The 17,366-nt window shown below is 31.8% G+C and overlaps 2 protein-coding genes and 1 long non-coding RNA gene across 3 annotated transcripts; all 3 read right to left on the minus strand.

The window, feature by feature from the left end:
- Positions 1 to 731: 731 nt before the first annotated feature.
- Positions 732 to 11,386, minus strand: LOC126843217 (uncharacterized). Its single transcript, XM_050580592.1, has 5 exons — positions 10,660 to 11,386; positions 9,798 to 10,081; positions 1,490 to 1,558; positions 1,091 to 1,180; positions 732 to 876 (listed from the first exon to the last, which is right to left on the minus strand). Exons 1-5 carry the CDS (start codon positions 11,384 to 11,386, stop codon positions 817 to 819), a joined length of 1,230 nt encoding a protein of 409 aa, XP_050436549.1. The 3' UTR covers positions 732 to 816.
- On the minus strand, positions 3,962 to 5,860 carry LOC126843102 (uncharacterized). Its single transcript, XR_007686394.1, has 4 exons — positions 5,602 to 5,860; positions 5,475 to 5,543; positions 4,661 to 4,750; positions 3,962 to 4,196 (listed from the first exon to the last, which is right to left on the minus strand). It is a non-coding gene; the product is annotated as an uncharacterized LOC126843102 (long non-coding RNA).
- Positions 11,387 to 12,733: 1,347 nt separating the features above from the next.
- On the minus strand, positions 12,734 to 15,524 carry LOC126843534 (gustatory receptor for sugar taste 43a-like). The gene is made up of 5 exons (XM_050581118.1): positions 15,400 to 15,524; positions 14,999 to 15,282; positions 14,867 to 14,935; positions 13,702 to 13,791; positions 12,734 to 12,841 (listed from the first exon to the last, which is right to left on the minus strand). Exons 1-5 carry the CDS (start codon positions 15,506 to 15,508, stop codon positions 12,782 to 12,784), a joined length of 612 nt encoding a protein of 203 aa, XP_050437075.1. The 5' UTR covers positions 15,509 to 15,524; the 3' UTR covers positions 12,734 to 12,781.
- Between the last annotated feature and the right edge of the window lie 1,842 nt (positions 15,525 to 17,366).

Here is a 17,366-nt window from a genome sequence, read left to right on the forward strand (position 1 = left end):
GTACAATAACTAAATAAGATAAATATTGTCCCCTGCCCGGTAGCATTTAAAGAATGACAACAAAACATGCATTGATGTGTCAGTAATAGAAGAATTTAAGTAACAAATATTTTACAAGAAAATATTAACTATGGAACGGCTCATAGTTTTGTCATATGGTTTTGTTCACAGCTCTAAGAAATTAACATTATTTTTTATGTCTTGTATATCATGTAAGTTAGGGTAAATGTTTATTCAATATTCGATAACAAACTGTTATTACGTTTTTTCTCACAAAGAAACTCTATCGCTATACCAAATTTCTTCCTGGATGTTTTTAAACACGTTAACAATATATTATTATTATTGCGGAAAAACAAAGTATAAAAGGGCTGTCATCCTATATCATTGTCATATTGTTTAGAATATTATATGTGACCTGCATATTATTCGTTTACAAAATATCTATTATTATTATTATTATATTACCAGGAATAAACACCAACATTTAATCGTTCATTAGTTTATCAATCAATACTATATTTTTTATTTATAGCCTACCAATAATGTTAACGCATATAAAAATGCTAATAATTTATTTGTATGTACTTTAGAAAATATTTAAACAAATATAGCAAAACACGCATAGATAGTAACTACATAAACAAGACAAAGTGTATACAAATTATAAAGGTAAATGGTTATTAATTTAAAATAATACATTTTAACAATTTTTCTAAAAAAATAGCAAGGCTTCATTACTTTGTTTATCTAAAGATTCGTGTACTTAAAAGAAAAAATGCATTTAATGATAGCAAACTCCACGGCCTTCGTTGTTTATGGGCTCTTTAGAAATTGGATGCTAATCAGTAGATATGTAATGACTGTTCCGATCACCTGAAAACCAATCACAAATAATTTACTTCAAATGCATCCTCAATGTTAGCAGGCCGAACTAGCTTTCCTTATAAAATAACCGTATTTTTGAAAAGGTTATTTTTAAATTTTCTTTAAATAGTGTAATAGAAAAACAGTGTGGTAATAATGCTAAGCTTCAGATAACTATGATTATATTAACTAAAATCAAAATATATATATATATAATCAATACCGTTGTTATTGTAGATCTTTGCAACGTAATGACTCCACAAATAGAAAATCGTAGCTTGAACTTTTGCAGTTGAAGAATAAATAACTCCAACTGTAATACATATAATGCATTTAAGGGTTGTGATAAATTATTAATTACCTTTCCATATTAATTTTAGGATAGAGAAAGGAAAAAGTGCAGGGTAAAGGCAGCGACTTTATCTGTGTACGAATGCACATACATTCGCTAAATTAGGTGGTGTATCTAGCAATCACTAAACTGCAGAAATTAAGCGTACCGAGAACCATATATAATTTTAGTCTACATAAAAGCTTTTTAAGATTGTTTAAGTCAGGTTACCGTAAATAATTGCTATCAGCATTTACGCAATAGTTTATAGTAATACTTAAACATTTTCACCTGTGCTATGTCGTCTTTGGCAAAAGAGATGTTTAAATGTTCACAAATAATACATGCTGTCTTTTCGGCCTGTTAAAAGAAAAACATATGATTATATTGATAAATCAGAAATACACTAAATTCATTACCTTGGAGGTAGCATATGAAGTGGGTATCACCATAAAACATAAAAAGCAAAGGTGAGACGATAGCCAAAGGGTAATATTTATTATTAAATAAACGCTGATAGGCCCGAAACTCTCCGGATTGATTATTTTAGCTATCAAAACTTTTGGCGAATAGACAAGACCCATGACATTCAGCAAAATACCGATTATCAGCTGCAAACCGTATTGTTCGTTAATTATTTTGACACTGTTGCAAAAGCTCCAATACAGTTCTTGAAATTTCGGAAAAAGAATATATTTAATATCTGAAATTGAAAAACCCAACAACTCATTAATCAACCGGAACATCTATCTAAATAAGTTTTATTAAGATCCAGTAAACAAGAAATAATACGTTTTGGCCCATTAATGAAAACCTACAAAAGTGTAAGCTAAAAATATTAATAAGTCATAAAAAGGCAAAAAATGCATGATGTTGAGTTGATCATTATTTTTAACATCGATAAATTTGTAGCTCGGAGGTATTTGAAAGATTTGGTTGCACTATTTTTAAGACGGAAAAAACATTAGGTTGATACTTTCCAGTTATAACCAAGAATATAAATATTGCGTGCCCTTTGTAGAAGGCTACAAAAAAATACCATGGTTCAAAGTTTTTTACACTAGGGGGAAAATATGTTTTAAATTTAAAATGAAAATACAAATGTAATTTGTATCCATATAAGTATGGACAAATGTGTTCATAACAAAAATGTAATATTAATAATATCATATTACTTATAATATTACAATTCGCGATATACCTTTGTAAAAAAACTAAACATGAATCAAGATACATATTGTTCCCTGCTCGGTAGCATTTAAAATATGACAAAAAAAAATGTACTGATGCGTTAGTAAAAGTAGAATTTAGGTACCTAACAAATAATTTTGTGTTTATCTAATTGTATATTTATACATAATTGTAAGATACCACTACCACATATATAACATATAACAAATGAAATCATTTATTTAATAACTCACCTATACGACAGGCGTCGGAGCAAAGTATTAGTCAGATAGGCTTTGGTATTTGCGGGTAACGAATTCTGTGCATTTTGGTGCCGACAACCGTTCGAGTTTGGCCTCCATCTCGCGGTTAATGGCATCAAACCGATGACCGATACACCAAGCTATCTGCCCGTACATTACCATTGAAACTGAAGTAATGTAGTGTAAAGTGTAAATAATTAAAAAACTCTTATTTGAACCAATCGACAAAAAGTTATAGTAGTCCACCGCGGACACCGCCGAGTTTTGGACGATAAACCTAAATGCACACCACTCGACGCGTCTGTTGGCCGCTGTGCTGTCAAGCGCCCTATCGACGCGGTCCAGCACAAGTTCGATGTCCAACAACAAGGTGTATCGAGCAGCTGACCCAATTACAGCTACCAAGCTCGACACCGCATATAAAGTGTAATGCACAAACGTGAGCACTGCAATTGCCATATTCTGGAAATGTACCGATTTTTCAAGCCGGTACAAATTAAGTTCGCTCAGCACTGACCAGTAGCCAATAATCACCAGCAAAGTCACCGTGAGCACGTTGAACGCGTAGAGTTTCGGACTAAACTTGATGCCGACCGTTGTTGATCGGACCGGATAGATAAAAGCGCTTTTTTCTAGTCTCGCCATCAATTTAGAAACAATAGTCTGTGTGCTAAGGATTTTTAAGTTAGTCATCTTTTTCGAAAATGGTATATTGAGTAAAATTATAATTATAATAACCGGACAATGTTTTACGTTTTAGTTAAGGTGTAAGGATGTTTAAATAGTAGGTATTCGTTTATTGTAGAATACTTCGAAATAAAAAACTAATGACATATGATCAAAACAAAATTGGAATATTTATAATATTATATTACTTATAATATCACAATTCGCGGAATACCTATGCAAAAAAACTAAACAAGATACATATTGTTCCCTATACAGTAGCATTTAAAATATGACAGCGAAAAATGTACTGATAGGTTAGTAAAAGTAGAATTTAGGTAACAAATACTTTTAAAAGAAAATATATTCTATGGAACAACTCATGGCGTTATGATTGTTTTTTTACAGCCCTAAGAAATAGTTTATGTAATTTTTGTATTGTCTATCATGAAATGATTGGTCAATCATGGTAAACGTATATATTGAATTTCGAAATACTTTGAAAACAAATAGCTTATGTTTATCATAAGCAAACTTAATGAATATACACAAAACAAATATCTACTTAAATAATTTATTTTTCATTTATAGCATACTATTAATGTTTACAAATTTAGGTTTCATGCTTATAATGTATTTGGATGTACTTGAATAGCAAAGCTAAGCAACTATAGCAAAACACGCATAGATATTAACCATTTTAACAAAAAAATGATTATACAGTAATGTTTATAATGGTAATTCATTAAAAATAATACATTTTAACAATTTTTCTACATATTAGAAAAGCTTTATTACTATATTAATCGAATGATTCTAAATTCCATGACCTTCGTAAATTATGAGCTCCTAAGAAACTGGATGGAAATCACTAGATATGTAATGACTGTTCCGATCACCTGAAATCCAACCAGAAATAATTTATTCGAATGCATACTATCTGGTCGATAACCAGTTTTCGTTAACTATTTTGGAAGTTATTGAAGTTTCAAGTTCAGGGCAGGAGAAAAGGTGGAGTGTAGTATTATTTTTATCTGCACGCATTTCCAAACCGCACTTCCTTTCCTATCCTAACTTTTAAACTCTTATAACTTTAAAAATAGCTATCCAAAACTGGTTAACGACCAGTCAAACTTTTTAGTACATTGTTTTTAATTTAAAATGGTAATGACATTTATGCGTTACCATTTAAGTTTCAAAAGTTGCTATCAAAACCACTAGTTTGGGAGGGGGTAAAACAAAAAAATTAAGATCACATCGTATAAAACATTATAGAAAGAAAAAATTAAATTTCTTATTTAACCCTGTGAGATATTGAGTGGTTCACGATAAGTTGATCCCCTTGTATATATATAGTCAATACCGTTGTTATTGTAGATCTTTGCAACGTAATGACTCCACAGATAGAAAATCGTAGCTTGAACTTTTGCAGTTGAAGGATAAATAACTCCAACTGTAACACATATAATGCAACTAAGGGCTGTGATAAATTAATAATTACCTTTCCATATTAATTTTAGGATAGAGGAAGGAATTAGTGCAGGGTTAAGACAGCGACATTATCTATGAACATGAAGTTGGCCCGTCTACATTATACTATCAATTCCAAATTATTATAACCAAAATATTTTTTGGGGGGCCAAACTCACAGAGCCCCCTGAATTTAACGGATCGACTCCAAACTGGTGTCAACATTTTGTAAATGAATTAAAAATAATTGTAAAATTATAGCACATGCATAAGTCGATGAACCACGTGACCAACTTTACGTCGGGGGGCTCCGTGAATTTGGTCCCCCGAAACAATACATTGGTTATAACATCGAAAAAATTATTTAAAAATGTTGAAGATTTACAATTATTTTCAATTAATTTACAAAATGTTGACACCAGTTTGGTGTCGATCCGTTAAATTCGGGGGGTTCCGTGAGCTTGGCCCCCCGAAAGAGTATTTTGGTTATAAAGCCTAAAAAGTATTTATAAATTCTAAAACCAGATTTACAATTAATTTACAAAAGTTTCACACTAATTTAGAATTGATAATATAATGTAGGGGGCCAACTTCATGTACATCAAATGATATATTATAACACCGTCATATCACAGACTATTTTCATATAGTCTGTGGTCATATATTTAAAAAATTATAGAAAATATGTTAGGTTAGGAAATGATAACCTGTGCTATGTCGTCTTTAGCAAAAGAGATGTTTAAATGTTCACAAATAATACATGCTGTCTTTTCGGCCTGTTAAAAGAAAAAATATGATTATATTGATAAATCAGAAATACACGAAATTTATTACCTTTGAGGCAGCATATGAAGTAGGTATCACCATAAAAAATAAAAAGCAAAGATGAGACGATAACCAAAGAGTGAGACTGATTATTACATCAAAGGTGATAGGCCCGAAACGCTCAGGATTAAATATTTTCACTATCAACATTTTTGGCGTAATGACAAGATCCATGACATTTAGCAACAGACCGATTAACAGCTGCAAACCGTATTGTCCGTTTATTTTTTTGACACTGTTGCAAAGACCCCAATACAATTCTTGAAATTTCGGAAAAGGAATATGTTTAATGTCTAAAATTGAAAAACACAACAGATCATTAATCAACTAATCTAAAAAACATTTTATTAAAATCCTATAAACAAAGCAAATTACGTCAAAAAAATTGTGATAATGAGGTGTTTTTTTTCTAATCGTATTTAACATAAATATATTTTTAGTCCGGAGGTCAGTTAAATATTTTGCTCACACTTTTTTATGAATACTTACAAGGCAATATGAATATTAGTACTCGAGATTTTGGGTTTGGAGCCCACAAGCTATGAAACTTACGTGGGGGGAGGAGGCGTTTAAAATGTAAATACACATACGAGTGTATACATATTTTGTACCCATATAAGTATGGACAATTAAATTATATATTAATACATAATTTAGAGGTTACCACTATAACACATCGAATCCCCCATCATAACTAATGAAACAATTTATTTAATAACTCGCCTATACGACAGGCGTTTGAACAAAGTAGTAAGTCAGATAGGCTTTGGTATTTGCGGGTAACGAATTCTGTGCATTTTGGTGCCGACAACCGTTTGAGTTTGGCCTCCATCTCGCGGTTAAGGGTATCAAACCGTTGACCGATACACCAAGCTATCTGCCCGTACATTACTATTGAAACTGAAGTGATGTAGTGTATAATGTACACAATAAAATAACTCTTTATCGAACCAATCGACAACCAACTATAAAGGTCGACCGCGTACACCAGCAAGTTTTGCACGATAAACCCAAATGCACACCACTCGGCGCGTCTGTTGGCCGCTGTGCTGTCAAGCGCCCTATCCACGCGGCCCAGCACTTGTTCAATGTCCAACAACGTGGTGTATCGGGCAGCTGACCCAATAACAGCTACCAAGATAAACATCGCATACAGTGTGTATTGCACACACGTGACGACCGCTATCGCCGTACTCTGGAAATGTGTCGATTGGTCAATCTGGTACAAATTAAGTTCGCTCAGCAATGACCAGTAGCCAATAATCACCAGCAAAGTCACCACGAGCACGTTGAACGCGTAGAGTTTCGGACTAAACTCGATGCCGACCGCTGTTGATCGGACCGGATAGATTAAAGCGCTTTTTCCTAGTCCCGCCATCAATTTAGAAACAATAGTCTGTGTGCAAGGGTTTTTTAAGTTAGTCATCTTTTTCGAAAATGGTATGTTGAGTAAAGTTGTATTAATAATAACCGGGAAATGTTTAACGTTTTAGTTAAGGTGTAAGAATGTTTAAATAGTAGGTATTCGTTTATCGTAGAATACTTCGAAATTAAAAACAAATAACACAAATTAAAAATATCATATTACCCATAATATCACAATTCGCGGAATACCTATGTAAAAAAACTAAACAAGATACATATTGTTCCCTACACGGTAGCATTTAAATTATGACAGCGAAAAATGTACTGATAGGTTAGGAAAAGTAGAATTTAGGTAACAAATATGAAAATGTTAAACCACGGAACAATTCATAGTTTTGTCATAGTGTTTTGTTTACAGCTCTAAGAAATGGTTTATGTCATTTTTGTATTGTATATATTGAATTTCTAAATGCTTTGAAAACAAAAAGCTTCTGGTTATCATGTACAAACTTAGTTGCAAACAAAACAAATAGCATACACCCTTAACCCTATTACGGGTGGAACGTTTTTTTTTTTATTAGCCAGTTTAGCTTCATGATAATGAAACAAGTATCTAATAACACAAAAATAAGTTCATATTCCTCATTTTTTTCCACATCTCGCAGTATTGGCAATGCTACATCTATAGTTTAGCCTCATTAGCCGTACTGGAAATCAACAGATTGTAACCGGTACATTCGGCCACCCGTTACCACTCGCCCTAAACTTAGGTTTATTTAAGCGCAGATACGAGCTAGCTCCACGTTCTCTATTCGAGATCCGCTTATTTAGCTCTATCGGCGACCGTTCCGTCTAGTCTAGTCAACCAGCCGAGCAGGCTCGTTACAAGACCAAATATCTTAACGGCCCAACCCATTTACATTCTTTGGTCCTATTCTTCTAGTTATTGAATGTTCATTATTTGGTTCTGTTTTATTATTTAAACATGTTGTGGCTAAAGCCTGAATAGTGTCCTATTAGTTTTTGGTATATACCTAATTCTTCGGTATAAATCGGTTTTCAAACCTCATAATCATCGTAAAAATAATACCTTAGTTGCTTAATCAACTATTAATATCATTATGGCAGCGTTGGACTTACAAGACCTGTTAAACTACAATATGATAAATGTCATAGTAAGATGAACTACAAAACCCGAATCAATTCAATGGTGATTTCACTACAAAATATCGCATTTAGTTTTAATAGACTCATTCGCCAGAGTAATTAATCATTTTTTTTTTCTAAACTTAGTTCTTCTTTCTCACCTTTCCTTAATCAAAAAATCACAGTGAGTCTTTGAACTCACTAAGCTTGCTTCATTGATTATAAATACAATTTTATTTTTAATCAATGATAACAAATAATATAATAAGTAGTAAATATATAAGTATAAAAATTAAAATTAAATTAAATTAAACAAATGCAAAATTTTCATATTTTTATATTGCGTTTTTATTAATTATGGCCATTTTCAGCAAGTATATTTAAATTAGATAAATATCTACACATTTAATCTACAATGAATATTAGTTAGACTTTTATAGGACTACGAAAACGGTTTTTTTATAAATTTCACTATTTATAGTACTACTCATAATGGCTTAGTAGATCGGCTAGGTACACTTTCGACGTTTATGCTTTTTGAAATTGGATAAAAATTACCATGTATGTAATAACAATTCCAATCACCTAAAAAACAACGAGGAATAATTTATTCGAAGTTTAATAAACTACGCATATAACACTCAAGGTATACAGATATTTTTGATTCTATTTATTTTCGTAACTTTTTGGGCATTTTAAGTAGTTCTACAAATTACGATTTGACGATAAGCTAAAAATTACCAATGCTAGATAATTGCATCGGAGGTATGAAAAATATTATAAAGACCACCTCAACTTAAACAATTTCAAGAACCACACAAAATTTTAATAAAATCAATAATATTTATTTTATGATAAATCCAAAGATTTAAAACTTATGCTCACTCATTTAAGTGAAATCCAAATAAAATTTAAAAAATATAATAAAATTAATATAATTATTATTATTACCGCAGTTATTGTAGATCTTTGTAGATTTACGACTCCACAAATATTAAAATTGGGCTTTAATTTGTGCAACTGTAGGACAAACGTTTCCAGCTACAACATATACAACGTAATTTTTTTTTTAATATTATCATAAATAATAGAATTATGTGCATTAAGTTGTTACGTTTATCTCAAATTTTAAGAACATCAATATTTATTATAAGCTGTAATTGGGTTCAAATGTCATACATATTTTTCATTCTAATTTGGACTTCTTAAATCCTAAAATGGATAATTACAAACAAATAGGTAAAACGTAAATAGTTTAAATGATATTCTGTATTTGATTAGAAATTAGGCTATAACTATTTTGTAACTGCTCTAAGATATACATTAAGTTAGGTATGTTTGCTATTAAAAAATATTATATAAACTCTACTTATGGCGCATTGGCCAAAAGGGTTAACGTGGCAATGCTTCTTTACACTGGCTGTTGCTCAAAGATCGGTCGCTGTACTTTTCTCTACCCGACTGGTGAGAAAAGCAACGCGAATCTCCGCACTATAAATTCTCCTTTCCATGATGAATTTTTTGTAAGAAAACAAGTGTAAAACCAAACCTAGGTTGTAATTACCCGGTTCATATCATCTGGACCCAGATATATGTTTAAATGTTTACATATAGTTACAGCTGTCTTTTCGGCCTGTAATAAACATAACAATATTGTTTTACATGTAATTCGTAAATTCTCAACTCTTTATTACTTTAATAGCGGCGTAGGACGTGGGTATAACCATCAAAAATAAGTACAACAGGTGAGTTAACAACCAGGCAAAACAATTTACCGTGACTTTGAGGTTAACTGGCCCCCATTTTTCCGGATGCATTATTTGCACTATTATAACATTTGGAGCGATCACAAAATTCATGACATTTTGCAACAAACACATCAAGAGTTGCCATCCATACTGCTCGTTTATCAATTTTATACTGTGACAAAGACTCCAGTAAAATTCTTGAAATTGTTCAAAAGGAATATATTTTGTGTCTGAAATTTAAAGATTATTTTAAAAGTAAGTAAATTCATTTTACAATCAATATTAATACGTTCAAATATAAGAATATCAGTTATGCGAAATTCCCAAATGGTAGAATATGTAGCGAGACGAAAAAGTATAAAAGTTTGTTAGTGTTATAGTATTCCACTCACAACCTTTTCTATCCTCTATAAAGAATTACACTCAAGTATGATTTAACTAACAATAACTTTTATCCAATTCAATTTTTTTTTCAACATATTATTCTGTATTTTAGTTACTTATAATAATGATGTACCTTAGGTTTAAAATAGCAAATATACTTTTTTTAGACAAAATTAGTTAGATTTCTTAAACATTTAAAGTTAAACATTTTACAAAAATAAAAAAAAAATATGAAGGAGTACGAAATATTACTATAGAGCTTTATGAAAAATAAAAACATCAGTAGTCATTTAGCAAAAGTTACAAAAAGTGAGTTTGGTAACTTTAATGATTAGTCATTCCAAATGTTAGACACTACCGTCCGTGGATTAATGCACAATAATGAAGTTGTAGATAGCTATAAATGTTTATGATAGCAGCTCACCTTTATGACACCTATCGGAGCTTTGGATAAGGTCAGTTAGATCATGGTATTTGCGAGAAACGAATTCCGTACAGTTTATCGCCGTCAACCATTTGAGCTTGGCCTCTATCTGGCGGTTAATGGTGTCGAACCTATGACCGATGCAAAAGGCGATCTGTGCGTACACTGCAACAGACATAAAATTAATATAGTGGAACGCGTAAACTAAGAAAAAACTCTTGTTAGTAGGGTTGATATCCATCCACATGGAGAAATCCAACAAAAACACCAATGCGAGGTGGACGACAAGATAGAGTGCGAACCATTCGACACGTTTGTCGGCCGTAGTGCCGTCGAGCACCTTGTCAACGCTGATCAGCACTTGCTCGACGTCCAGCAACGTTTTGTACCGTTTTGACGCTGAACCAATGACGGCTATCAAGCACGGTGCCGTCACCAGTGTGAAATGAAATAGCGCGACTACTAATATTGGACCATTGTTGAAACGAGTCGATTGGTTTATCCAAAACAATCTCACTTCGTTCAACAGCGAAGCCCAGCTGCTGACCGTCAGCAAGGTCACCGCGAGCACGTTGAACGCGTATAGTCTTGGACTGAACTCAACGTCCGCCGTTGAGCCGACAAACCGTACCGGATAGATCAAAGCGCTCCTACCGAGTAATGCAAGCGATTTTGAAATGACAAACGTCGAATGTTTTGAGTTTTCTGATAGGGCGTTGTTATTCATAATTTTGAAAACGTGTTTTGTGTTTATTGTTGTATTAGGACAATTTGATAGTATGGTAAATTCTTTCACACGCCCAGCAACGAATGGATGTTTTTCTTAGTTCTATATGTTTTTTTTTAGCGTTTTCGTTATAACAGTTTTTTAATGAAAAAATTATTATAGAACGTCCTACGCTTCATTAGTATTCAATTACAATGAACATAACTCCCTTATTGCAAAATGTATTCATATTGTCCCCAGAATTATAAGAAATAAAACGCGATACGAGAAAGTTTTTTTTTTCTTTTATTGAATGATTTAACAATGGACTTTTTAGGAAAAATAAACTACCTATGACGACCGATGCCATAAACTTGTCAAATATTTTCATGGTATGTCATTTTTTCATTATATTAAATCATTTTTATTCGGTTTTCTTTTGTAAACTTTGGAGCTGAATATTTCTGAGAAAATACTTAATTCTACATGTATCAATAGATAGACTTTGTCACTCTATATTATATAATATTATGTCTTGTATAATATATAAGATACAATATTAATAATTTTTGTTTTAGAAATTAGTTATCAAGTATATCTTTCCATGTCTAACTTGGTATACTTAAGACTTCAGATTTGGGAAAAATTCTTAAAAAGTAAGATACCCTTATTTAGGTGGAATGGGTGAGATAGGAGTACCATATACGATTGAAGGCACAACCTTGTCAAATGTTATGTATATTATCACGTTTTGTCAATTTTTATTATATTAAATATTTTTAATTTGGTTTTCCTTTGTGAATTGGCATCGAAAGTTTCGAGTTGTCGAGTAGGACGTCGTTATTCATAACTATTTGAACGTGTTTTGTGTTTATTATAATATTAGGTATAATTTTATTACATGGTATATTTTTTTTTTTTTTTTTAACAAATTCAATCACATGCCCTTTGACGTATAGATGTTTTTCGTAGGACGGTACGATTATTTTTTTAGTAATATCTTTTTAACAGTTCTAACCAGGTTTAACAAAAACTGTCTAGGGTGCACGTGCATCAGTATCCATTTTCAAGTAATATTACTATGTATTTTTACACATTAACTTAAGATTAAGGATAGGTGGAATAGGAGTCTTATGAGTTAGTCTTTGTATATAAAGTAGTATAATAAGAAGTAAATATAGAAATATAATAAAAATAGATAATGGAATAAGAATACTACGTCAAAAGAAATAATTTTAAAAATATGCCACTAAACAATTAAACAAATTTTAAAAAAAGGATTTCGAATTTTTTAGATTATTTTATTCAGTTTTGCCATTTTAGAAACTTTTTCAACAAATATATTTAAATTAGATACATATCAACACACACAATTTAAAATGAGTACTAATAAGACTGTTAGTTGACTTTTGACGTTTATGCTCGGTTTTGAAATTGGATAAAAATCACCAAGTATGTAATGACAACGCCAATAACCTGAAAATCAATGAAGAATTATTTATTTTAAGTCGGATTAAAAGACAATTTTTGATATTTTTTTAGATTTTTAAACCCGTACCTAGAGTTGGTTCCTATCAATATTATATTAAAAGTTCTTTTTTTTTTTTAATAAAAAAATAGAAATATTGATAATGCTATAGACCTTAATAGATGAAAATTGTTGATATTTTGATAAAAAAAATCACAAAACTACCCTTAAAAGTTACAGTTATACTAGCTAAATAAAAAACAATACAAAGACAAGCTAATCTTAAATAATTTCAAGAGCCACACGAAAATTTGTTTTAAATCAAAGTATAATGAATTGAAGGGCACAGGGGAAGGAGGGTAGTAGTCCATGTATAAAAATTTAGAGTTTAGCAAAAACAAAGTTCGTGAATTTCTCTCTCTCTTACATAAGAACAAAAAAAATCACACGAAGTGCTGTTCTACTAAAAAAATGTATTTATTTAAAGAATTTATTGACATAAATAAAAAATTAATGGCATATGAAGGGCACAGGGGAAAAACGGTAGTTGTCACATTATGAAAATTTTAGAGTATAGTTAAAAAACAAAGTTCGTGAATTCCTCTACCACTTACATAAGAACAAAAAAAATCACATTAAATGCTACTCTAATAATAAATGTATTAATTAAACAATCTATTGACATAAATAAAAAAATTATTGGCATAAATTGAAAAAAACTATTTGAAAAAAAATATTTTCATTAATGGACAACTACCCTTCTTCCCCTATGCCCTTCAATTAATTAAGAGTAAATTTAATGATTTAAAAACTTTCGTCAAGCTCATTTAAAAAAAATTCAAATATTTATAAATATTATCATTATTACCGTAGTTATTGTAGATCTTTGCAAAGTTACGACTCCACAAATAGTAAAATGAGGCTTTAACTTGTGCAACTGGAGAACAAACATTTCCAGCTAAAAAATATGGGACTTATTAAATTATCTATTAAATCAATTTATTTATTTATATTAACATAATTAATAAAAGTTTTATACATTAACTTTTTACGTTTAGCTCAAATTTAAGAACAAGAATCTATATTATAGGATTTAACTACGTTAAGTAATAAAGCGTTAAAATATTTTGGTGCATACATTACATTTTTATTAAATATTGGTCAATCCTATAATTGACATAATAATTCCACACTTATATGTAAAACATTAATTTCTTGAGTGATATTCTATACTACTTTTAGGTAAGAAGTCACTAATGTAAACGATCTAAGATAATAATTAATATTGTATTGACAGATATGCATATTACGAACACTACTAAAAGGTTAACCAAAAGGGTTAACGCGACAATGCTTTTAGTACCAGCCGTGATCCAAGTTGGAAGGGGAGTAAAAATTTAAAAAATTGGTGAGAAATTGAGATCACATTATATAAAAACATTATAGAAAAAAAATTCAATTATTAATTAAACCAAGTGAGATATTGAGTGGTTCACGATAAGTTAATCACTCTATATATGCCTTTAGCCACAACACCATAAATCCGATTTCCCAGGACCCAATTCCTGTTAAACTAAAAACAAGTGTTGTAAAGCCAACCATAACTTTCTTTGAAGAAATAATACTATTCCAAAAATAAATATCCATTTTAAACTTTTGCAATTGTAAGATCAATATTTCTAACTGAAATACATACAATTAAATCAGTATGTGTTCCTAATTATTTAAAAACCTATAATTTATAAATGTATTCTAAAAAAAATGATATAATTTTCAAAGTGTAACACGAGGCGAAATACTGCGAAATATACTGTGCTAAGTTGTTCAAAAATTATTTTTAAACAACGATTATAGAGGAGAAGGGGCTACATTGTAAATCTTGGATAAAAACAATATAATAATTGACACTACAAAATATATATGTAATGATGATGAGAATATACACTATACAGATTTCATAAAGCCGTATTTGCTCAATCACAAATCACTAAAAGCGTATACGACTTGCTGTCGTTATTTTTGTCTATAATTACCAAGTTCATATCGTCGGGCACCAGATATATATTCAAATGTTGACATATAGTTACAGCTGTCTTTTCGGCCTATAACAAATCATAACGATATTTTTATACCTATATTTTGGAGATTCTCAGCATTATATTTACTTTAGCAGCGGCGTAAGACGGGGGTATCGCCATCAGAAATAAGTACAGCAGGTGAGTTACTAGCCAGGCAATACAAATTACCACGCTTTTGACGTCTACTGGCCCCCATTGTGCAGGATTAGTTATTTGAACTATTAAAACGATCGGAGCGATCACAAAATTCATGACATTTTGCAACAAACCCATCAAGAGTTGCCATCCATATTGATCGTTTATTAATTTTATACTATGTGACAGATTCCAGTAATATTCTTGAAATTTTGCAAAAGGAATATATTTTATATCTGTAATTTAAAGATTAAACCAGCTGCTTTTAATATTTACAATAACATCAACATTCATCCGAACCAATTATTTATTTTTATTCAACATATTATTATTCTTTCATGATAGCCACCCACCTTTATGAAACTGGTTGGAGCTTTGGATAAGGTCAGTTAGATCATGGTATTTTCGAGAAACGAATTCCGTACAGTTGGTCGCCGTCAACCATTTGAGCTTGGCCTCCATCTCGCGGTTAATAGTGTCGAACCTTTGGCCGATGCATAAGGCAATTTGGGCGTACATGGCAAGAGATATAAAATTAATATAGTGGAACGCGTAGATTATGATATAATGCTTGCTGGTCAAGATGATGTCCGTCCACACGTATACGTCTAACGAAAACACCACTACGAGATGGACAGCAATATAGACCGCAGACCATTCGACGCGTCTGTCGGCCGTGGTGCCGTCGAGCGCCTTGTCAATGCAAATCAGCACTCGCTCGATGTCCAGCAACATCTTGTACCTCGACGCTGACCCAATGACGGTCATCATGCACGGCGCCGTCACCAGTGTGAAATGAATTAACGCGATTGTTGCCACTGGAGCACTGCTAAAATGAATCGATTTGTCTACCATAAATAATCTTACTTCGCTTATTATCGAAGCCCAACCCCAGACCATCAACACGGCCAATGAGAGCACGCTGAACGCGTATAATTTTGCACTGAACTCAACGTTCGCCGTTGAGCCGACAAACCGTACCGGGTAGATCAAAGCACTCCTCCCGAGTCTTGTCAGCGATTTCGAAAAAATCAACATCGAAAGTCTCGAGTTTTCCAATGGGACGTTTTTCTTCATAATTTTCAAAACGCTCTTTGTGTTTATTATGATATTAGGTACAATTTGATAGTGTGGTGATTTAATTTTTTTAATAAAGACAACCACTTGCCCTGCGACGTAGGTATGGATGTTTCACGTAGGACTACGCGATTTTTTTTTTAGTAATTCCTTTATAACAGTTTTTATCGGAAAAAATAATTAAGAAAAAAGCCAAGGTTGCATCGGTATTCATTTACAAGTAATATTAGACTTTAATAGCAAAATGTATTCATGTTGACCCGAGAATTAGAACAAATAAAACGCATTACGAAGAAGTTGTTTTTTTAGTTTTAAACAGCTTTCTTTTATAAAATGATTTAACAATGTATTCTTTAGGACAAAAAAACTACACGTAACGACCGATGGCATAACCTTGTCATATTGAGTTAAGTATATTGTTATGTTTTGTCACTTATTTTTTTCAATATTCGAATAGCGCATTATTTTATTAAACAAAATTATCAAGATATTTGTTTAACCCACAGCAATTGCCATAGATGTAATTACAGGATCAAATTGTTTTAAATTATGTAACATGTTTGTGGGTGTACGCCATTTATTTTACGGCAATTTTCTTTGGATGATTTAAAAGCGGCATTTCGTAGGTGGCACTAATCACGAGGTAGACACTAGAAAGAGTGTGGAAGAACTTCCTCGAAAGAATTGAAAATTGCCTTATGGAAGACAGACATCACCGTCCTGACCTCATTTTTGCTACTTGAAGTAAATGGCTTACATCCACAAACATAATATTACACAATATCAAGTTAAATACATTTTTTTTTCTCGAAAATTGCCATAAAATAGATGGCATAGGTGAGGGAAGTTGTAAATAGCTTCATCATCATGAAAAGGACAATATGGAACAGAATTAAGCGATAGATGGATGTGACGGTAGAAGATTATGGCCAAGTCTAAGGCGTGAAAAAGAGGATATTACATTTCTGGGAATATTTAAATTATGGTACCAAGGACGAAAGTTAATGGAAAGGGAAATAGAACGGAACCAGCGGGTGGAACTGAGGTTAACGTTGGTCTTGCCACGCTTTGAATACAGTATGACGGAAAAGGCGGAGGAAGTCAGAAGAAGGACTATTGGAGATGGTCGGAATGATGTGGGATGAAGTGGAATTAGCGAGGAGGTCGGCAACCTCGTTACTCGTAGTACCAACGTGACCTGAGACCCAATGGAAAATAACTGATTTGTTTTGTGAGTGGTTTG

Source organism: Adelges cooleyi, unplaced genomic scaffold, assembly GCF_023614345.1.
Source record: "Adelges cooleyi isolate 19-005CV unplaced genomic scaffold, UGA_ACOO_1.1 ACOO_flye_CR_arks_rails_tigmint_CR_PRNA_574, whole genome shotgun sequence".
Classification (NCBI taxonomy): Eukaryota; Metazoa; Arthropoda; class Insecta; order Hemiptera; family Adelgidae; genus Adelges; species Adelges cooleyi.